The sequence below is a fragment of the Hydra vulgaris genome, chromosome 11 (genome assembly GCF_038396675.1).
Source record: "Hydra vulgaris chromosome 11, alternate assembly HydraT2T_AEP".
NCBI classification, from domain to species: Eukaryota; Metazoa; Cnidaria; class Hydrozoa; order Anthoathecata; family Hydridae; genus Hydra; species Hydra vulgaris.
This window is the reverse complement of record NC_088930.1, coordinates 43,901,738-43,927,051: the sequence shown is the minus strand read 5'-3', so window position 1 is coordinate 43,927,051 and position 25,314 is coordinate 43,901,738. Positions and strand designations below refer to the sequence as shown.

General features: G+C 26.7%; 2 protein-coding genes across 2 annotated transcripts in view; both read left to right on the top strand.

The window, feature by feature from the left end:
* Positions 1-1,205: 1,205 nt before the first annotated feature.
* Positions 1,206-8,204, top strand: LOC136087053 (uncharacterized). Its single transcript, XM_065809559.1, has 5 exons — positions 1,206-1,304; positions 1,362-1,501; positions 1,771-1,919; positions 3,210-3,302; positions 5,206-8,204. The coding sequence occupies exons 1-5, from the start codon at positions 1,206-1,208 to the stop codon at positions 8,202-8,204; spliced, it is 3,480 nt and encodes a 1,159-aa protein (XP_065665631.1).
* A 68-nt stretch (positions 8,205-8,272) lies between these two features.
* LOC136086681 (corticotropin-releasing factor receptor 2-like) overlaps positions 8,273-25,314 on the top strand; it is a 212,592-nt gene continuing 195,550 nt past the window's right edge. Inside the window, exon 1 of the mRNA XM_065808927.1 lies at positions 8,273-8,414. The gene's annotated coding sequence lies outside the window, so the exon portion shown is untranslated. The remainder of the gene's footprint in view (positions 8,415-25,314) is intronic.

Genomic DNA, 25,314 nt, shown 5'->3' with positions numbered 1-25,314 from the left:
AAACATAAGGAAGTAAGAAAATTTACTTGAATGATTATATTATCAAGATGAAAAAAGTTCTAATCTTTGAGAAAATGTCTCTTATTCACTGTGCCCCTCGATCCACTGTAACCCAACTTCCTCTATATATTTTTACCCACAACTCTTAAAATTTTATACCGCTAACCAAATTTAGTGTAATTAATAATGATTGCAAATCAATAACGATTGAAGTTATAAATAAAATCACTAAAAACATGATTGTACATGTTGTGTTCAGACCGCCATCTGACAATAACAAAGTTTTTGAAAAACACTTTAAAAATTGAATTAAAAACAAAATTTTATGAGGCAAACGTGTCTTTTTTGTGGGGGATTTTAATTATAATGAACTTAGTTACGACAAAAATAAAAATGTAAAAAATTTTATGAACATCATATTTCAAAATGGGTTCATTCCAACAATAAATGAACCAACAGGTATCACTCGGAATAGCGCAACCTCAGTTGTTCAAATAACAATTAATGAATTTACAAAAAACAAACTAAAAACTGGAATAATAATATCTGATATATCAGATCATTTTTCAATATTTACAATCGCACATAAGGGTGTCAAACACACTCCTCAAAAAAAATAATAGTCACAAATGGAAGATATAATGACATTTCTATGGAACTTTTTAATAATTCTCTATTTTCTGAAAAATCGGACGAAATTTTACCAATTCAAACCGCAGATACTTTGACAGTTTTCTTCAGATATTCAAAAAACGCTATGATAAAGCCTTTCCAGCGGTAACAAAAATTATTAAAACTAAAACATTTATAAACCCTTGGATTACACCAGGAATAATAAAAACATCAACAAAAAAAAAAATGATTCTATGAAGTATTTCTGAAAAAAGGAACATATGGAAACAAATTAAGGTAGAAAAAATATAAAGGTCACTTATGACTAAAAATTATACTATTCAAATAAAATAAAATATTTTGAAAGCAATACTCAAAAAAAGTGGCAAGTCATCAAAGAAGTAATTGGAAAAAAAACACTTAAGCTAAATCGTCTTCTAAAAAAATAAATTACCATCATCAAAATATTACAAAATAATCTATAATTGCTAAAACATTTAATGAGGTATTCGTCAATGCAGGTTTAAATTTAGCATCAAATTAAAACACAGTGAGTTTACTAGGAGAAATAACCGACTCCTTGCAAATTAATAATGAAAAATGCTGAGTTAACTGAAAAAGAGTTATTAGATGCTTTGCATTCATTAAAATTAAACAAAGCTCAAGGACTTGAAAATGTTGGTAGTAATGTTGTAAATAAATGTATTTTCTATATTAAAAAAATTCTTTTGCACATATTTAATCTTCAGTTTAAACAAAGAACCTTTCCAAAAAAACTTAAAATTGCAATGGCAATACCAGTTTATAAATCTGGAGATGATACTAATATTTCTAACTGTAGACCTATTTCCATTCTTCCTTGCTTCTCAGAAATACTAGAACGCATTATGTATAACAAGTTATACTTATTTTTAGAAATTAAATAGTATTCTTAATAACAAACAATTTGGCTTCAAAACAGGGCACTCTACTGATCATGCAATTCATTCAGATTATTTTTTAAGGTTTTGACAAAAAAAAGTTCACTTTAGGTGTTTTCATAGATCTTAGTAAGGCATTCGACACTGTTGATCATAGTATTTTATTTAAAAAATTATAAAACTACGGAATCAAAAATATAAACATAGCTTTTTTAATCAAAAACTATTTATCTAATAGAAAACAATATATTTCATTTGGCAATGAAAAAACTAACAATATGACAATTACTTGCGGCGTTCCTAATATAAATCCTCAAGGATCTGTATTTGGAACACTTTTATTTTTAATCTATATTACTTATTTAAGCAAAACTTCTAATAATCTAGGTTTTATCTTATTTGTTGATGATAACCATACGTAGATCAATCATGTTTGAATACATATATTATTCATTTATTCATTTCCATCATAATTATGCTTGGTGCAGTACCAATAAAACAAAGAAAAAATAGTTATTTAGCAAACAAAAACATGCAATTAGATTACATTCTAGACCATTGATCAACAATCTAGAAATATTAAATTTGTACCAACTAAATATATATCATCTTCTAATTTTTATGTATAAAACTAATAATAATACAATACTAAACACCTTCAAACAATTATTTAATAAAATTCAACACAAATATATGATTCCATGTAGATGATGCACAATTTTTTTTGGAGGCTCTGCTATAGGCAATGGTATCTTTAACAAAATCTTTCTCTTTCTTTAACTTCATAACTTTTTTTTTTTAATTTTATAGAAATGTATAAAAATCACAAAAATTACAAACAGTGATATCGTTTAAAATAAAAAGCGTAGAAACTCGAAAAAGATAATAAGGTCTTATAACCGAAATCTGCTAAAATATTTGGTTTATTACTGAAGACTTCTATTGTTTGAATTATCTAATTTGTGGTTGTTTGATTTTGTAAATGAACTTTTACTAGGTTTGTTTAAGGTTGGCGAGGCGCGTAGTAATAAAATTAATAATTTTTTCGTGTGGTCAGTTTATGTGAATAATGGTGCCTCAAATTGCTACCATTTAAGCAATCATATATAGAATTCCTAAATCTTTGTTTTCGAAATTAAAATCAATGATTTAGTTATTTATATTCAATGAGTTGTATTTTATACACGAGCTCGTTATAAATATACACACATAAACGTATATATATATAAATGTACACACACACACACACACACACACACACACACACACACACACACACACACATACACACACACACACGTATATATATATATATATATATATATATATATATATATATATATATATATATATATATATATATATATATATATAAATATAAATGTACACACACATACACACCCTCACACACACACACGCGTGTGTCATTTTTAGTACACACATGTCCTGCAGTCTTTGCCTGGTAGATTCCATTTAATAACCCTCGATGTGAAAAAGACTTAAATCTCCAAAATTTGGTATTGGTGCAAAAGCAACAAAAGAAAACTTGCAATTGGTGCAAAAGTATCCTTTATATCTTTGCTACTGTTATTTGCTGACTCATGAGATAAAATATTTATTGCATCTTTCTTTGTAAAAGAATGTAAGTACTTCATGTTTAATTAGATTAAATGTTAGAGTATAATGAGAAGTATACATTTTGTGGTTGTTGTGGTACTGGTAGGCTGTCATTATGTGGAACAGGTGCTGTAGATAATGGTATGGATGATGGTATGTAGGGATATTACAAATCTTCCTTCTTGAAGATTTTCCGTCAGCTCATCTGTACTTCGTAATATCAATTGAACAAAAGTCACCACGATGGCTCTTTGGCTCTCTTTACACTCTTGGAACAATAAAATGCATTCGTTTTTTTTTACCTTGTTACCATTCTGTTAGAGTAGTTTGGTAGGTTCTATATAATACATCAGATACCAATGGTTGTTCCAAAATATTTTTCGTACGCTACCCATGATATTGTACCTTTCACAATCATATGTAAGACTTGCTCTTTTCAAATATAATATCCGCATGGGATATTATATTGGCAACACATATATTAACAAAACATATCAGAAGAATTTTTACATTCTCTAGTAGTCATTACGAACAAAGCCTTGTACCCTGTCGTCACAAAAAAATATTATTGTGTATTCGATACGTATTTAGAGCAGCTTAAGACTTTTTTTTAGTCTACAATAAATTCATCATTTTATTTTTTGTTACTAGAAACATTTAAACCTAGGCTGGTAGAGAAGCATACTAACAATCTTCCTTGAAATGTTTAGTGAGACTCTGACGGTATATGGGCGCTCCGCTGCCGGTTGGTTTTAAAAACGATATAACTTTCGGTCAATGATATACATTAAATTTTTATATTTTTGGAAATAATAGAAAAAAATAATTAATAAACAATAAAAAACTTAAGTGGGAAAATATTTTGTAAATGCATTTTAAATTGTGTAATTAGTTTTTCATTATTTACTTTTATTTGTAGAATCTTTATTTATTATTATTACTAAAAAAAAATAAGTTACAGTAGGGGAACATGGGATAAGATGACGCATGGGTCAAGTTGAATTTAGCTGAAAGGAAAGTAGAATAATTTTACTAGATTTATCAATGGTTTCTTTTTAAATATCATTTTTGTGACGAAAGTTAAGTATTAAAAAAGTTTTTCCGACATTGAGAAAAAAACTTTTTATCCTCGTTTCACTTGATTTATTACATCGCTACATGACCAGCTAAAGGTAAGCGAGAAATTTTTATTTAATTTGATTAAACTGAAAGCCATACAAGAAGTATTAGGCTATGATAATTTGATTATGTACTGATTCTGATTCATTTTAAAGATTGTATTAGCCTGGGGAAAGATGACCGGGGCAAGATGGCTTGTCCGTAATCTATATTAAACGGAAGTTTACTTGTACTGTTTGCTATTCTTGTATTGTTCAGTCATTATTTTATTACGAAATACAATATTTGTTTGAAAATAGTTTTATTTTGTTGCGTTGGAGTTTGCTACAAACTGATTACTAGGTTGTTACTGTCTTTTTTTGCATTGACCGATATAAATGTATAATTTATTAGTTTTAAAAGTTACACCTTTATTTGTATTACTTTTTTAATAAAAAAGAATTTGTGATGATGGTTTTTGAGGCGTTTATAGCTTCATAGAGTTTTCTTTTCTTAAAGTTTTAAACTTTGTTGACTCAAATCGTTATCTTGCCCCGTATGTGGGGCAAGATGACGATTGCAGTTAACATCGTTTAATGAGTTTTTCCTTAGCTATTTTCTACTTTTAGAGTGGTTTTTTGATACATCAGTGACGCGGAATAATTTTTTATCACTTTTAAATCAAGTTTTAATTTTTGGGACAGATATTGACTAAGATACAGGCGTTTTTCGAAGCGTTTGTCATCTTGCCCTATGTTCCCCTATTACATTAAACTTTATTTTACCGATTTTTAATTCTTTGTTTAGACAAAATAAGTTTTTGCTTGGTCTTTTTTACCTTGATATAAAAATCTGGATATTTTTTAATTTAGCGATTTGTACTTCAAAAATTTTAATTTTAATAATTGAAGATACTAACTTAATTTTAACTAATATAAAATAAGACTTTATTATTTAGAATTAAGTGTGCGTTCAATATTCGGCGTTCAACCGTCTTCAGAAAAACTATTTTTTTGCGAAAAAGTGCTTTCTAAAATCCATGATTATTTTATTGGATTACAAGAAGTAAAAAAATCGACCATAGTGTTGTATGGAATGTCCGGTGTTGGAAAGACGCAAATTGCTAGAAAATATTGTGAAGTTTATCATAATTTTTATGAAAACTTTGTTTGGATAAACGCAGCATTTGGAAAGTTACAAATTTCAATAATCAATATTTGTCAATTATTAGGACTTATTGTTCAAGATTCGAAAGGTGATTTTTTTAATATAGAAGTAATTGTTGAAAAAATTCATAATTATTATAAGAATGAAAAGACGCTGTATATTTTTGACAATGTCGACGATGAAAGTGTTCAAAATTTGGAAATGTACATTTCAAAGAAATCGAATTCATTTACTTTAATTACCTCTCAATGGAGAACGTGGTCGAATAACGTAAATAAAATGCTCATTGATGTTTTTTCTTTTCAAGATGCATTTGCTTATGTAAAAAATAATATGAAAGAAAACACCGATGAAAACATAAGAAACTTAATTAAAGAACTTGGTTATCATCCGTTTGCTATTACTCAGGCAATAAAATATATAAAGATATATGAAATTTCAATAGAAAAATACATCGATCGTTATAGATCGAAACCCTTAGAAATACTAGATGATGAAACCTTTCCAACCGAAGATGAATCAAAGTCTGCAATAAAAGCAATCAATTTAGTTTTAATAAAATTAGAAAAAACTAAAATTATTGTATTTAAAATACTTAACTGTTTATCTCATTGCGATGCTCAAAACATAAGTAAAGAATTTATAATTCAAATCTCAAAACACTTGGGAATACACGAAGACTACTTAATTGATGAAGCTATTAGATTACTTATGAGTTATTCTTTACTAAATCGTTTTGATGATAAAAAGTATTCAATACACGAACTGACACAGTTGTCGTGTCGATGTTTTCAAAGTAAAACTTTTAATACAAATACGTATCTTGATCTAATCGAAGACTATTTGAAATTTGAGTTAAACGGAGTAAAATATCACGTTGATTTTGGAAACCATTTTGTCTTTCATTTTCTCTACTTATTTCGTATTAACAGAAAGAGAATGTCAAAAACCTTTCATCATATGACAACTACTATTAAAAAATTATTAATATGTAAAGGTTTATTTCAAGAAACAATTGACATATTGAAAGCGGTAGAAAGTTTTATTGTAGAAACTTATGGAGAAAATAATGAGCTTACACTTGATACTAAACATAATATCGCAAAATGTTTGTACGATATGGGAAAATATTACGAAGCTTTAGAAATTTATTATTTTGTTGATAAAATAAAAACTGAAACTTTAGGTATTAACCATCTATCTACAATAAAAACAAAACATAATATTGCTCTCTGTTTGCACGATATGGGAAAATATAACGAAGCCTTAGAAAATTATTATTCTGTTGACAAAATGCAAATTGAAGTTTTAGGTAACAATCATCTATCTACAATGAAGACAAAACATAATATTGCACTCTATTTAAACGATATGGGAAAATATAATGAAGCTTTAGAAATTTTTTACGCTGTTGAAAAAATACGAACTGAAACTTTAGGTATTCGCCATCCATCCACAACAAAAACAAAAAATAGTATTGCAAACTGTTTGTGCGATATGGGAAAATATAACGAAGCTTTAGAAATTTTTTATTCTGTTGATAAAATACAAACAGAAGTTTTAGGTGTTAATCATCCGGCTGCAATGGCAACAAAAGATTATATAGCAAACTGTTTGCATGATATGGGAAAATATAACAACGCTTTAAAAATTTATTATTTTGTTGATAAAACAAAAACTGAAGTTTTAGGTGATAACCATCCTTCTACAATGAAAACAAAAAATAGTTTGGCAAATTGTTTATATGATATGGGAAAATATAATGAAGCTTTAGAAATTTTTTACGCTGTTGAAAAAATACGAACTGAAACTTTAGGTATTAGCCATCCATCCACAACAAAAACAAAAAATAGTATTGCAAACTTTTTGTGCGATATGGGAAAATATAACGAAGCTTTAGAAATTTTTTATACTGTTGAAAAAATACAAACAGAAGTTTTAGGAATTAATCATCCGGTAACAATGGCAACAAAAGATAATATAGCAAACTGTTTGCACGATATGGGAAAATATAATAAAGCTTTAGAAATTTATAATTCTGTTGATAAAATAAAAACTGAAGTTTTAGGTGATAACCATCCGTCTACAATGAAAACAAAAAATAATATCGCAAACTGCTTGTACGGTATGGGAAAATATAACGAAGCTTTAGAAATTTTATATTCTGTTGATAAAATAAAAACAGAAATTTTAGGTAACAACCATCCATCTACAATGAAAACAAAAAATAATATTGCAAATTGTTTCAACGGAATGGGAAAATATGTTGAAGCTTTAGAAATTTTATATTCTGTTGATAAAATAAAAACAGAAATTTTAGGTAGCAACCATCCATCTACAATGAAAACAAAAAATAATATTGCAAATTGTTTCAACGAAATGGGAAAATATGTTGAAGCTTTAGAAATTTTATATTCTGTTGAAAAAATACAAACTAAAATTTTAGGTGTCAATAATCCTTCAACAATAGCAACACAACATTGTATTGCAATATGTTTGAGCAAAATGGGAAAACATAACAATGCAATGGAAATTTATAATTCTGTTTATAAAAAACAAACCGAAATTTTAGGTTTCAATCATTTATCTACAATGAAAACAAAACATTGTATTGCAAGCTGTTTGGAAGACATGGGAAGATATAAAGAAGCTTTAAAAGTTTTTTATTCTGTTGATAAAATACAAACTGAGACTTTAGGCATAACCCATCCTTCTACAATAAACACAAAACATTGTATCGCAAGCTGTTTGAGTAATTTAGAAAAAGAAAAGAGTTGTTTAATTGTTTGAGCAATTTTTATAATTTATATATTTATCTTAGATGGCTTTTCATTCGAAATCTTGTAAAAATTTTTTTTATCTTTTTAGCTTTATGAAAATAGTTTCATAATGAGAAATACAATTTCGCTATGAAGTTAATTTTTTTTCCGATTCAACTAAGTAAGAACAAAATAATAAAATGACAAGCAGAAATTGATTTATTATCAAGAGAGTTTAAAGGTATTCATTAATCTATTTTTAGTTTCTCATAGAGCCATACTTTGATGGTTCAATTTAAATTAAACTTTAAACATGTAAGTTTCTACTAAAAAGAGAGAAACTCTCTTCAAAACCCTTTCCTCAGTAAACCTCTCAAAGGCTACCTCCCACCAATAATACTTGAATTCACCCTACTTAAAACTTCTGAAGACGTGATCGTACTCTTAACAGTAAGTGATAAATTAGATTACAAAATAAAACTGAAGTTTGTGAAAGTGAAAAGAATAACTAATGAAACGTTACTTAATTCTGTACTTCAGTCTAGTTTGTTAATTGAACACTCCTTATTCAATTAATAAACTAAATTGAACCACAGAATGACAAAAGTATCTTGGTTACGCGTATAGCTATCATTTGTACGTTTATAACTCATCTGTTCTAAGTTTCTGGACATCATTCGCGTAGCCACATTTTTTCATGTTTCATATATGGCACTTTCAGGATTTGTTTTCACTACATCACGCAACCGTAGTGTAGTTGGTAAAGTTCTGGTAAAAGAACTGGAAATTCGTTGTTCGAAATCGACTCTAGTTATGTATGTATCATTGCTATGGAAGGTGTGAACTTCCTGGTTAAATGCTATTCTACAGCGCTTTGTGACAAAACCGTAAGAAGTTTTTGGAGCACCTAAAAATTTAAAAATTTAAAAAATACAAAAAAACACCGCGATGGTTATAGCCTGGTAACAAAATTATTCTAAAATTTTTGCTCCCTTACCCCGAGTGTGAGGTCAAGTGCTGCATTGTAAATTAAGTTTAATTGCTGCTGAAAAAAATAGTGCTTCTACTAAAAAACCATCAGTTACGTAATACAAAATATGAAACAAAAAATGCGTTTAAAAATCTGACAACAGTGGCCTAATCAACCACCCGCAGTAACAGATCCAGAAATTTTTGGTGAGAGAGGATGTTAAAGTATTTTGGTATTTTGTATTACATTTGCATCTCCTAAGATAAAAAAAAAATTCTCTATTTTTAAGATATTTTAGAACTTTCAGATTCTGGTGGGGGCGGGGGATGCATACCCCCAACCCCCATGGATCCGTCACTGATCACCCGAGTCGAATTTTGTGAGATTTTTCTTATATTGAAAGATTATTACTTTTTAAATAACTAAAAAATAATAATTTTTCAATATAAGAACTAAATAAAACAAAAGTTAAAACGACAAGATTTGCAAACGTAATTCTTTAAGTACCATTGATAAGTTTTTTGAACATCTTAGGACGTTTAGATGACATGGTCTTGTTATATAAATAATTCCATAATGAGATGGGTCTATATAAACTATAAAATTTGTCCTTATATTTAAAGCTATTAGGAGCTAGAATAAAATTTTTGTTACAACAAAGTTTAAAGGAAGATTTTTTATAGTAAATAGATTCTTCATAAATTCTATGTTTGGATAACTAATTGATTTAAAAACTTTCATCAAAAGAATGCGCAAATTCATTATGTGGGTTTTTGGAAAAAACTTAACAATTCATCCAGAGTTAAATCAAATCTTGTGGACAATGCAAAGAGCTTTTTGATGAATTCTATTTATGAGATTGTCATAATGTTTAGAAAAAAAACATCTAAATTTGTGGACAATAAGAAAAATTACATGATAAAAGCGTTAAACAACAGGCTAGCTTAATCACGAGATAAAACACTTATTATGCGTGACTAAACAAAACATTTATCACTGGCTTTACTGCATAAATATTTAATGTGTTCCGCAAATTTTAGGTCCTTATCAATTGAAGTAAATTATCAACAAACATGTTTAGAGCTTCTGGACACTACAGACTTGGAAAAAGTAGAGATATAAAGCCGGAATCCTTTTGGGACTCCGCATCCCTGTTCTCAACTTAATTTATATCATCAGTGGTGATACGGTGTAACTAGAAACTATATTTACTCATCTTAAATTTATCTTTAACGTTTATAATATTTAGATGATCACCAGACTTTTTGATAGCTTCATCAACTGGGTCTGTAGAGCATGAAGCTAAAAACCGATTTATGTGATCAGCCATATTAGATGGGAAAACAACAGTGCTTTGTGAATGACATTGTGTATCAAGCCACTCTATACCCCACACTTTGTGCAAATGGTGATTTTCCATTCATTAGCCAATGAATGGAAAATCACCATTTTTCATTCATTAGCATTTAAGTCGATTTGGTGTTTGAGCTTGTCTAATTTAAAGGTTTGATTTTGAGAGTTGGTTTCAATATATATCAATAGCCTTAACAGACTTGTTTTGGTCAAGGTCAGACATAAAAGAATGATTTCATGATGAGCAAATTACGTATTCCGTTTAAATAAAAATTTGAAAATTTGAAAAACCTATAAAGGTAAATGTTTCAACAGCTCTACGGGCAGAAACACATGTTTCGATTCATTAGAACAATGGGGTTCAAATTTAATAGTTAACCAACTTGGTCCGTAGCAAAGGAAAATGAACAAAGTTATTAACTTTGGGTTTTCTTCCGGTTTAACTGTAGATACAAAAAGTCTGCAAACTCGATTAGTGTGACTTAACTACCAACTATGATTTGTCGGTCCAGGTTTTATCCTGCAAGATCTTTGCTTAGATTTAATGTAATGCAAGATTAATCTTGTACTGATGATATTTACTAAGATTGAGAAGTGCTTTTTTTGATAATATAGGTTACCCGTTTCAATCTCAAATAGATTAAAATTTTACAAATTTTTACAACAGGCAACATTTCACATTCCTAAATGGCTTTACCAATTGGTCCTGGAAATGAACATCTGCAGGATGTTAAATCTTTAAATTATTTAAAAAATTGTCTAAATGGAATTACATTTGTGTACAGAAAGCAAATATGCAATCGTAGCAGAAGGTAATTGTGCAAGATAAAAAATGAAATATTACTCTTCCTTCAGAAACTATGTTTAGACTGGTGCTATAACTGTTAACAATTCGTATATAAGACAATATGCACTCTAAAAGTTTATGCTGTTACTATATTTTGGTGAATTATTTTAGTAGATACATTTATTTCCAGTTTTGCAACTAAAACATTACGCTCTTCTTTCTTACCCGGTGGGAAATGAGCTAACGACTAGCTAGCAAATAGCTAGCTTTGAAGCAATTCTTGAACGGTTTTTTTTAACATTATTGTTTTATTTTATCTTTTACGTCTTAAAAAATTTAATTTTTATTATAGTTTTATTTATTAGTTTGATAATTATTGAACTTGTAACATTGCGATTTTATTACAACATGTCGCTGTCTACATTTCGCTGTTTTGAAGCTATCAATATTACTACGATATATCGTTAGCTATATATTGTAGCATTGTAGCTAGCTATAAGATAAAAAAAAATTTGCAGCTATGGCTACATATTGCTACTTTGTAGCTAGCAATAATATTACGATGTATTACAATTTTATTGATATTGACTTATCGATAGCTACCCATTGTAGATATGTAGTAAACTACAACATTACGACAAATCTAAAGCTAGTTGATGACTACATTTTGTTACTTTTTAGCTAAAATTGTTGTTACAATATATCAGTAGCTACACACCATAGCTTTGTCGCTAGGTACCTTATAACGCATTATTTCTATAGACATTATGTAACAATGGATATAGCGATAACACCTATAGATATAGCAATATATATATATGGTTTTTTGTTAGCAACTTTAAAACAATGCGTCGGTAGCATTATATCGTAGCATTGTAGCTTGTCAAAATGTAACTAAAATTCTATAGGTAGTCCATAATACTAGCTGAAAATAGCTTTAGTTAAAAAAATGTGGTGTATGCCACAGCGTTTGTATAGACAACACAACTCTTTAACTAGCGCTATTATTTTTATATTACTATTGTAGCTAACCACAACATAACAAAAAATCTGTAGCTTTTTGATAGCTTCATATAGTTGCTATTAACAGGGTTGTTTTAGATAAAACTACGAAAATGATAAATCAAAAAAGATACAACTTCAAGCAATAAACTTAAAAGTGTGGTTGGTATAAATGGAAATCTTGAGTTAAGAAATGCGTGCTGTATAAAGTTGGTTTTCAAAAAGATTGTTTTTATAATTTAATTTTGCAATTAGAAGCTGGGACCTACATACTACTAGGATTATCTGAAAGCGCAATTAAAACACAAAGATTGTTATCATATTTTAAGTTACATGATGTTTAAATATATATTATTTTATCTTTTTTGTGTGTTTGTTTTAATGTCGCAATAGTTGGAACAATATAAAATGATTTTCTGAATGCTATGCTCCAGCTAGAAATGTTTGATGACTGTTATTTCTCATTAAAAATATATTAAATATGAGTTGTGGAATAAAATATTTTACTAGAAATACTCATTAGCCGCATGTGATTATATTTTTCTCGAAATACTAATATATAAAAAGTTGAAAAAAAAGTGTATTGCTAAATAGGGGTGTCCCGATATAATCAATACGGCGTGATATCCGGGCTGGATAGGAGTATTATTCGGTATCCAATATTTGGCCGGATAAAAACGTTATCTGGTCTTTTATATACCTGATATTTTATGTAAATATTATTTGAAAATTAATAATATTATTGAAAGAAATTTTAAAATATTATATTTTTAAATAAACTAATGTTAATGGTTTCTATACAGTATTGCTATTATTATTATTATTATTATTATTATTATTATTATTATTATTATTATTATTATTATTATTATTATTATTATTATTATTGAAATACAACTAAAATTATATATGCACAATAACTACATCAATTTTTCACTCATTAATATTTCTTTTACCTCAACGTGGAGAAATTAACAATTTTAGCCTTGATTGCTCTTTATCACAAATAATGAAAATAATCTTCCAAAAATACAGAGGATGCAGGTGGTGCTTGCAGCTTAAAATACAGAGGATGCAGGTGGTACTAGTAAATTAAGTACTAGCTCTTTTAGCAGTAGAAACTTCTTTTTATGTTTCTAATAATTTAAAATGTCATAATCTTTTTTTATAATCAAGTGATTAAAGAAAACTTCAACAGCTCCTCCTCCTTGAGCAACAGCTCCTCCTCCTTGAGCAGCTTTTAAAAATGAGGCTTGATCAGAATTCAATACATTTTGAACTTCTTTGTGCATCTGAATTAGATACAATGCTTTTCTTTTTTTCCTTTTTATGTAATTTACAATGAAATTTTTTGCGCGATTATGCAGTGGAGTTGTGCAAAATGACTTCTGACAATATTTATTACATCCTCTGCTTATCAGCTTTCCACATTAAATGCATATTACTATGAAATCACAGTTATCATTAATTTTGAAAAGTTTCCTAACAAAACTCGACATGTTGATGGTTTTTTCCGGTTAAATTTTGAAATATATGTAAAATATATATTTTAGGGTTTGAATTACATTGTCAAGCCGGATATTTGGCCGGATATTTTTTAAATATTCCGGTATTTGATATCCGGTCGGATTATAAAAAAATATTATCTAGAATATCTCTATTCCTAAAATTTATATTTTCCGAGGAACTAATGTTTATTTATTTAGTAACTAAATTTGTTCTTTGATAACATTACTAATGTATACCATTCTTTGTTTACAAAGTATTTATATAGATTAGAACTAAACAAAAGTAAATTGAAGATTACTAGTTTCTATGTATTTTATTATGAAATTAATAAAAAAAAATTTAAAAATTTTCGTGCATAATTTTTTGCAAATAGCCGTATAAAAATAAAATTTTTTGCTAGCTTTTCACTAGTTTATTTAGCTTAAGATCTTCGTAGCCAATTCGCTGTCCATATTGTTACAATTTGTTTGTTGCTAGTTATGCAGCTAGCAATCCTTGTGACCAAATCGCTGTTTATTTTTTGTTACGAACTTTGCTAGTTAGTTGCTAGCTGAAATTCTCACCGGGTACTGTCTAGATACCATTTTTCTGTTTTTCTCCCCTTAGCTAATGTAACAAAATTTCTACTCTCAAAATACAGTGAAGTAATCTTGTCAGTAAAGATGTCACAAATATTCGGTATTTAGTCTATATGGCTACTTTTTTTACTATTTGGTGTTCGACCGAATAATGCCAACTATTTGGTCAAATACCAAATACTTTGAAGTTTGTTTTGGAAGTGCATTAATAATAATAAATAAAATAAACTAAATAAGTGCGAATTTCATAAGTGCAAACTGGCGTAAGTGCACCAAACGAATGCGCAAACGTGCGTAAGTGCACCAAACGAATGCGCAAACGTGCGAAATAGCATAACTGGTATTTTTAATATGTTTGGAGTTCTTTGTGCTATATCTATCTATATCAACTTCTGAAACTACCTCTGAAATGAAAGGTATACCAGAGCTATTTGTTTTTGTAATTTTTAGAATAATTTGAATTTTATACAAAACTATAGTTAAAACACTTTGATTTAATCATTGAAGTTATTTTGTTACTATACGTATTTTGTTATTATACTTGGTTATTATTTATCAATGATCGATGAATAATATTATATAGTTGATATATTATAAATTAATATAATATTATATAATATTATATAATTGATAAATAATATTATGTTATAGTTATTTTGTTATTATACTTAGTTATTATTCATCAATGATTGATGAATAATAACTAAGTATAATAATATCCTGCTATTATTAAATCAACTTTTAAGCAACTTTTCTATTATTTAAAATAAGCTTCTTTTATTCAGTTTTCTAAATCTATTGATAACTTCAATATCAACATTTTACATTTAGTTCTTTTTACTTTACTGTGTTACTCTACTTGTTTCTTTACTGGTACTAGTTTACTTTACTGTGCTTTCCCAGCAAACATGTCAGCGTTGAATCAACGTTGAAAACCGGTCGCAGCGTAGAAAAAGCGTTACAGTCACAAAAACAACGCGCTTTCAACATTGAAATCAATGTTTTTTATTGTATACTAAATCGCGGTAAATTTAAACGTTGAATAAGCGTTGAAATTGTAACGTAATTTAGCTTCTCAAAAAAAGACGTTTATTCAACGTGGAATCAACTTACGCAAAAAGCCATTTTAAAGACGATTCAAAATCTATGCTTCATCAACGTTAAAAATAAACCGCTTTTTAAACGTCACATTTTCAACGTTGAATAAGCGTATAAATATCAACTTATATTATCTTCTCAAAAAACCGCGTTTATTCAACGTTGAATAAAAGTACGCAAATAATCACTGTAAAAACGTCGCAAAGTTGAAGGTTTATCAACGTTAGACATTAGCTGCTTTTTCAACGTATTTAAGCTATTTATGAAACAACGCTTATTCAACGTTACATATACCAACATTGAAAATGTGGTAGTTAAAAAACGTTGAAAAAGTGTTATTTTGCCAACGTTAATTAAACGTTGTTTTGACAACGTTGAGGAAGTGACACATTGAAAATTATTGTCTCATTAACTAGCCATTACAAAAATAATTTGCCGTAAAGAAAAGGCAATGAAAACTTAATAGAATGCATGCAGATGGTATGAAAAAAATATTTTGATAAAGTTATGTTTTATAACTTCTTTTTATTGCGACTAATTTAAAACTTTCAGATTTTGCATCAAATTGTATATAATATACATAAATCTCAGAGTATATTCGGTTTATTCAGGTTATTTTTGTTGATGATTTATTTATTTTAAAATGACCATTTTAATAAATTGCAAAGTTGTATTAAATATGTTATTTTTAAGTTAAAAATAGCACTTAAGTTTAATAAGATTCAGATGTTTTAAGTAATATCAAAATTAATAAAACATAATAAGTCAGACTAAATTTAGTCTGTTCACAGACTAATTTTTTTATTTATTTGAAAAACTTTAAACACCTTACCCTAATTATCAAGCAAATATTCAGTATAAAATCTTCGACCAATAATGAAAGTATGCATTATTAAGTTTTTTTTTATATAAAAACACGTTTGGATAAGAAACTTTATTTCCATTTTTTCGAAAAACTTCTAATTTTAATAGGAAAAGTATTAAGTCCTAATTATAGAGTTGGTGTTATATCTTTAATTCTAACATTTATTCTTTATTCATACATTTTTATTTATTTTAATGATATGTATTTATGCATATATATATGGGTAAATTTATGAATATTTATAAAAGAAATATATACATTTTATATATGTATATATAATGTTTATATTTCAAGTCCTAATTTTAGAGTTGGTGTTGTATATATAATTCTAACATTTATTATTTATCACATACCTTTGATATGTATTTTTATTTATTTTAATATTATGTATTAATGCATGTAATTATGAATATATATATATATATATATATATATATATATATATATATATATATATATATATATATATATACATATATATATATATATATATATATATATATATATATATATATATATATATATATGTATATATATATATATGTATGTATATATATATATATATATATATATATATATATATATATATATATATATATGTATATATAAAATGTATATATTTCTGATATATATATATTTATATATATATATATATATATATATATATATATAAGTGTGTATATGTATTTATATATATATATATATATATATATATATATATATTATATATATATATATATATATATATATATATATATATGTATATATAATATATATGTATATATATATAAACATATATATTTGTTTATAAATGTATATATATATATATATTTATATATATATGTATATATACATATATATAATGTATGTATATATATATATATATATATATATATATATATATACATATATATATAATGTATGTATATATATATATATATATATATATATATATGTGTATATGTATATATATATATATATATATGTATGTATACATATATATATATATATACATATAAACATATATAATTGTTTATAAATGTATATATACATATTATATATATATATATATAATATAAGCATATATGTATATATGAATATATATATATAATTATATATATTTATATATATATGTAAATAAAACAAATGATGCCTTTTTTTTAGATGATCTTTTACAATGACTTCACAATCTTGGGCTGAAGTTGTTTATTTTAAAAACAGATTGAAGCAGAGGCAGTTGCTCTATGTTGTTGGGTAGAAGATGGGTGGTTATTTTTGTCAACTGATGTTCATGCAATGAAGGCTGCCTATAATAGTTTTCCAATTGATTATTCATGGAACAAGCTTAGAGTTCAAAGATTCAAAGTTACTGGAGGTCATTAAATTTTACAGTACTCATTTTTATTTTAATTGTTTTATATGAATAAAAAAACTGTTATAGTTTTATATTAATGGTGAAGTACTATATCAAATAAACTTCTATAATTAACGGTGAAGTACTATATCAAATAAACATCTTATAAGTCTTATTTTTATTTTGGGATAAGTAAAATTTTGAATCTGTTTATTGTATTATGATTACCTAGATATATATCGTAATCTGTTTGCACTGGGTCTACATTTTAGTTTTTACATTTTTGTTTAATATTATTTTACTAAATATTTACTTATAAGTATCTATTATTAGATAAAGAATTAGACGAAGGATTTAATTTTACGACTACAGAGGACTCCAAAAAAGAATGAAAGTAATTATGTTAGTGAATGATTGTGTTTCTCTTTGTGTTTAACTTTTTATTTGGTGAAGAATAAATAAAACTTAATATTAACTATTAGTCATTTCTGATTTTAATAATACTGTTTAAATTTTTTTGACACGTGATAATTTGATTTTAGGTGTAAGTTTATTGAGTAAAGTTTTGGTAGATCAAAGAAAGAGGAATGATATGGTTTTAACCGGTTTACATCTTATGATCAAAGTACATTATTAGATTTAAATTGATGGTTTATAGTTACAACTATTCAAGTAAGTTTAATTTAGTTAATTTATGTATGGAATTGTGACTATTTTTATTTTCAAAATTTGACTTCCATAAAATGTATATGTCTATATTTATATATGTATATATATATATATATATATATATATATATATATATATATATATATATATATATATATATATATATATATATATATATACGTATATATGTATATATATGTATATATATACGTATATATATATATATATATATATATATATATATGTATACATAGATATATATATAAATATATAGATGTATATATGTATATATATATATATATGTATATATATATATATATGTAAATTATGTTAGTGTATTTTACAAATAGAGTGCTCAATGTTCTTAAAGAACAGAGCAATAATTAATTCATAAAAAAGATATATATATATATATATATATATATATATATATATATATATATATATATATATATATATAAAAGAAGATAAAAGTTAGATAAGTGTTTTTTACTAATTATATATATATATATATATATAAATATATATATATATATATATATATATATATATATATATATTATATATATATATATATATATATATATATATATATATATATATTTATATATATATGTATATATATATATATATACATGTATAGCATTAACATTTTTGATAAATTCAGAACTCTAACAATAAAAACAAAATTATTTACGTTGGAGTCTACATAACTTCAAAAATTGTATGTTTTTTTAAAATTTGATTGTAATCAAGAAAAAAAATATAATTTTTTTTAAATCATTGTAAAAGTAACTCTTTTAGATGAAATGAGCTATTTTATAATTATTTTAGATTTCAAAATTGCCCATATATATTTTCAACAGGGTTAAGGTCTGGACTTTGTGGCGGCCATTTAAGGATGTTAGCTTTACTTTTTTTTTAGGAACTGTTTTGTCACTGTGCATGTGTGTTTAGGGTCGTTGTCATGGTGAAAAAAAAATTTGCGATCAATTCTTAAACTGATTGACATTAATTTTTTGAAAGCCAATCAACATACAACTTCTCTGTCATTATACATTCAACATTCACCAGTTGTCCCACACTATTTGAATCAAAACATCCCCGAGCCATAGGGGAACCACCTCCATGCTAGACTGTTTTTGTAAGATTTTTATCTAAGAGTGCATCACAAGGTCTGCGCCAAACTCTTTGTCGTTTTTTAAGCCAAGTATTTGACATTTATTCTCATCTAGCCATAACACTAAGTTCCAAAATGCTTCACACTTGTTAATATGCAGTTTTGCAAATGCTAAAAGTTTTTCTTTGCTTATACGACCAATGAGGGGTTTACTTTTCTGGAGGTTTATTTAAACCACCTAAATTATTAAACCACTTAAATTAAGTCTTCTCTGTACAGTTCGATTGAACCCATTTAATTTAAGATTTTCAACATTCTGCCTTTAGGTTATTGTTGAATTTTTTTTTTTATCAGTGCAATTAGGATATTGGTTATTGTTGAAGTCTTAATGGGGCGACCAAGTCTTTTCTGATTTTCAGCAGAACCAGTTGTTTCATACTTTATACACATCTTCCTAACACCACTTACTGATATTTGATATTTTTCATCACATTGCTTGTAGGTTAGGCCCTTTTTTCGATCAAAAGTGACCCGAGATCTGATGTCCAATGAATAATTTTGATGATAAACCATTATTATTATTTTAACTTTTTCTAAAATTAAATTCAAAAAAATATAGTTTAAAATGCTTATTGTTAATAACTTTAACAAAATATTTTTGATGTTAATACTTTTAAGTAAATAGTTATTGACAAAGCATTATATTTCATAATAAAAATGTAGATATTTCTTTCTTTTGTCACATTTATTTTAGACAGAAAACTGTAAGTTAGCAAAGTTCATTTAATAGAGTTACTTTTGCATTGAGTTAAAAAGAGTTATAAATGTTTTTTTTTTCTCTCCCGAATCAAATTAAAAAAAACTAAAATTTTTGCAGTTATATAGATTCTGACGTAAATAATATTGTATACATATATATATATATATATATATATATATATATATATATATATATATATATATATATATATATATATATATACAAAATTATATAATTTTGTATATATATATATATACAAAATTATATAATTTTGTATATATATATATATACAAAATTATATAATTTTGTATATATATATATATATATATATATATATATATATATATATATATATATATATATATATATATATATATATATATATATATATATATATATATATATATATATATATATATATACACGCAGTAAACTCCTGGTTATTCGAACCTCCAAGGGGTATAAGAATTTATTTCGAATAACTCGAAACTCGAATAACTGAATATGCTCTTTAAAATGACCTACTTTAAGTTTCTTTCAAATTTTAATAAAAGTAGAAAGTAAATGACCCTTTGAATTTGGTGCTACTTCAGTTTTATCCTTGTAAAATAATAAATATTTTACAATTCATTGAAAGTATAGTCCATTTTTTATTTTTTTTTTGTTCCTTAAATGTGTTTTTTTATCTTCAAGGAGAGCAAAAATTGTTTCGAATAACCGAAATTTTGAACAACTGCAGGTTTGAATAACTGCATTTCTGCATAACAGCATTTGCATGAGTTTGTTAAAGAAAGTTCACAGGAAATAAAAACTGCTTCGAATAAGCAGAAAATTTTAATAAGTGCCATTTCAAATAACCGGGAGTTTTTTGCATAATAAATAAATAAATATGTATATATATATATATATATATTATATATATATATATATTTATATATATATATATATATATATATATATATATATATATATATATATATATATATAAATTTACAATAATATTTATAAACTCACATAAATAAGGTTAGGTGTCACTCATATAGTTAAAAACTAGTCAATGGAGTGATACCTGAACCTATAATTATAAATTATATATATAAATAAGTTATATATATATATGTATGTATATATGTATATATATATATGTATATATATATATGTATATATATATATATATATATATATATATATATATATATATATATTTACTTTTTAAATTTAATAATAATTATACTAATTTAATAACATTTTTTTTTTACATTTGCTTTCAGACTACTAATGGTACAAGTTTTGTTTTTTGATTTAGATTCTGTATCTCAATGATATCCTGGCCTATCGATACGATATCCTGTTAATTGTATTTTTATATATTGTATAAATATATATGCAAACACTCACACGCATAATTTTTAAAGAAAATATTTATATTTTTATATACATATCTATAAATTGTATATGTTAAGCTTTTTTATATTTATCATCGTACATTACTGTTTGTATTAAAAATTGATTTTGGAAATATTGCGAGGGCAGAGTTCAACTTACAATTTACTTTTATTTGCCAATTCAATATATATTATAGTCACGTTTAATTACGTTTAATAATATTTTGCGATATTTTAAACAGCGCATTTAAGCGTTGATTCAACGTTATATTTCAAACTTTACTCGACGTTCTGAGTCACGTTAAATTGACGTTTTACTAACAACGTTACAAATCCTTGCAAAATAGACTGCTTTAACAGCGTTTATGCAACGCTTTTTAGGTAACGTTTTTTCAACGCTAAGTTGCGACGTTTATTCAACGCTTTTTATGTAACGCTTTTTCAACGTTTAGTTGCGACGCTTTTGTAACGTCATTTAGTAACGTTTTTTCAACGTTACGCAATAACGCTTAATCAACGTCTATTAAACAACGTTACATATCTTTGCAAAATCGATTACTTTGTCAACGTTTCCGCAACATCTTTTGCGACCGGTTTTCAACGTTGATTCAACGTTGTCATGTTTGCTGGGTTTGATCGACTCAAACAAGCCCATTAGTTTATTATGAAAATGAGCTTAAGCTTATTTGAACTAGCTTTTTTCATAATAAACTAATTATAATTAATATTTACAAAATAAACTTGTCTCTAATTCAAATATTCCTTAAATTATCCTATTCACTTATTTTTAGTTTTTAGGAGTGATTATATTTTATTTTATGTTTACGAATTGCTTTTGATTTTACATTAGTGACCGATCTTGACATACTTGTAAACATTTGTATATAATTTTTTAATGGTACAAAGTAATTGTGTGTTTACGTTTTAATGGTCGTACACGCTTACTGATGGAAGCACGTCGGGGCGTACTGATAAGGCAAATATGGTCTTCTTTTAGCCCCGATCATTTAGATTTTATTTGTATAACACAGCATTGTAATTTTTCTTAGTGAGAAATAAAAAAAAATAAAAAAATAAAAAAAATAAAGTGAATTCTGGCCCACTGTGGACTGGTATATGCTATTTTGGTAAGGCTTGAGTACTTTATAAAAAATTGATCCTAAATTTTCTTTAGTTGCTTTTTATAGACGCAACACAAAAATACCTGCTGCTTTGAAGACGGAACGCATATTGTTGCTGAAGAAGCTTAGGTCAATAAGCTATTTGAGTAACCCAGTGTAGCTAGGTTTTGTGAGATCTTTGAAACCATTTTGAAAGAAATGTTTGATCAGGGTTCCGCGCCATTTACTTTTCACTGCCTGAATACACCTACATCAAGTGGCTGTAACTCGTGAAAATTATGAACCGGTGGCTTAAAAATAATAATACTCTCCTTATTTGCTGAGTGAATTAGTTCCAGCGTTACATGTGCCTGGTTAAAACATATACACCGTTACATATGCATGGCTGTCTAGAAAAAGGACTTTGGAACCTTCAAGCTTGCGGCAATGTGGAACAAATATTTTTTCAAACAATCCAAAAAAATTAGGTCCTTCCATCCACTCAGATTGCGCGGCATCATAGGTAGAGCCGTTCTGCCCGTTCTGAATTATTAAGACTTAGCAATATATTACTTTTGATATATGAAGACAATGTTTGCTTTTGTTAATTTGTAGCAGTTGTGTCAAGATTATATTCCAGTCGCAGTGAATTTGACGACTTTAGTAATTTGTTGAACAATAAAATTTAAGGATAAAGGTATTGAGTGTACATATACGATTGATTTAGGGATAGGTGGAATAGAATGTACATACAACATCTGATATAGAGAAAGGCAAAGCGAAGTGAACACACATCGACTGAAAGTTTTGGTTTGGAGATGCAGTTTTCCAGTCCATTATTTTTTTGTTCGGCAAAATACTAACATCATAAAACTGTTTCGAGTGGGATATGATCTAGGCACAACCTCAAGCTCAATCAGCTCAAGTAGCTTAATTTTTGTCGATAATGTTCTTGCTAGACATTTTATATTTTTAAGTTTTCAAACATGGTTAAGGCAGATAGAATTTAAGTAAGAACTAAACGAGCAGGCAAAAGAAAGAAAATTTTTAATGTAAAAGTATTACGTAGCAGTGAGAGTGCAAATATTGTAAATTTTCCTTCTTTAAGTGTAAATATCGAGTCTCTAATAAATAGTCAAACTGACATCTTTAATACGTCACGTTCATCTTTTCGAAAGGTTGAAGCAGTTATCAGCTCAACACCACAATAATACATCAATATTAAAAAAAAATACGTAACAGAATATAAAATTATTGACTGTTTAATTTTGTCTGATGTTATTAACGTTTTGAGCAGTCCAACTTGTCTCCAAACAACTTTAACATTAATAGAAAACAAAAGCAAAAAGCAACGATTTGCTTGTAAGCTTTCTATTGTATGTTCAAAGTGTAAATATCAAAATGGCTTTTATACTTCTAAATTAATTAATAAAAAAGGAGACGTCCTATGAATCAACCGAATCTTTAATTTCAATTTAGAACCGAGTATGAGAAATTTATTACACAACCGAAAATATTCACGAAAAAAATTAGAACCGAAATAATTTCAATCGAATTTTCGATCGAAAGTCATAATTGTATTTAGAACCGAAAAAAATTTCGATCGAATTATCAATCGAAATGTCATATATAATTTTAGAACCGAAAAAATTTCGATCGAAAGTCGTGAAATAAAGTTTTTAAATTAAATTAAAATAAAAAAAGAAAGGATTTTGTAATTTGATCCAAATTTTTCTCGGTTGTAAAATTCGGTTCTAAAACTTTCGGCGCAAGAAAGGATTTTGTAATTCGATCCTGCAATGAAAGTATACTTTTCGGTTCTAAATTGTTAGGTTGTGAAATATTTCGGTGAAATTTTCGGGGATAAATATTTTCGGCTCTATCATGTGACACGAAAAAGGAAACTATGATATAAACACTCGAGCAGTATAAACAATAAGGACTCTTGGATTAAGACATTCTGGATTTGAAAGGTTTACAACCCTCATGAACTTGCTCAAGCCAATGACGCCAAAAAACTTGTTTTAAAAGTTATTAATATTACAGAGGAAGTTGCACAGGAAACAATAGCTGATGCTGTATCTGATTTAAGAATACAGTATCAAGACGATAATGAGATTCTGGATATTAGCGTATGCTGCCATGTGATGGCACATGGCAGCGCAGGGGATTTTCCTCATTGAACGGTGTGTTTGCGGCACTTTTAATGAACAGTGGGAAAGTTTTAGATGTTGAGATGATGAGTTGGGTATGCAGGGGTGCTCTTTAAATCAAAAACTTTCCAAAAGAGACCCTACTGCTAATGTCCAGTGGAGAAATTTTCTTGGGTCTGTAGGTGGAATGGAGTATGAAGGAGCCAGTCGTATTTTTCAGCGATCAGTTAAAAAAAAATGAATTGCTGTACGTTTAGGTGATGGAGAAAAAGTTACAATAGCGTCAAGGATGTTTATCATAATATTAAAGTAAATAAATTAAAACGTGCTGGACACTATCTGAAGCGTGTTGGAACTAGACTCGGGAAATTGAAAAAAAAGTTAAGGGGCTTGGTGGTCGTGGTAAATTGACGGATGCAACAATTATTTGACTGCAAA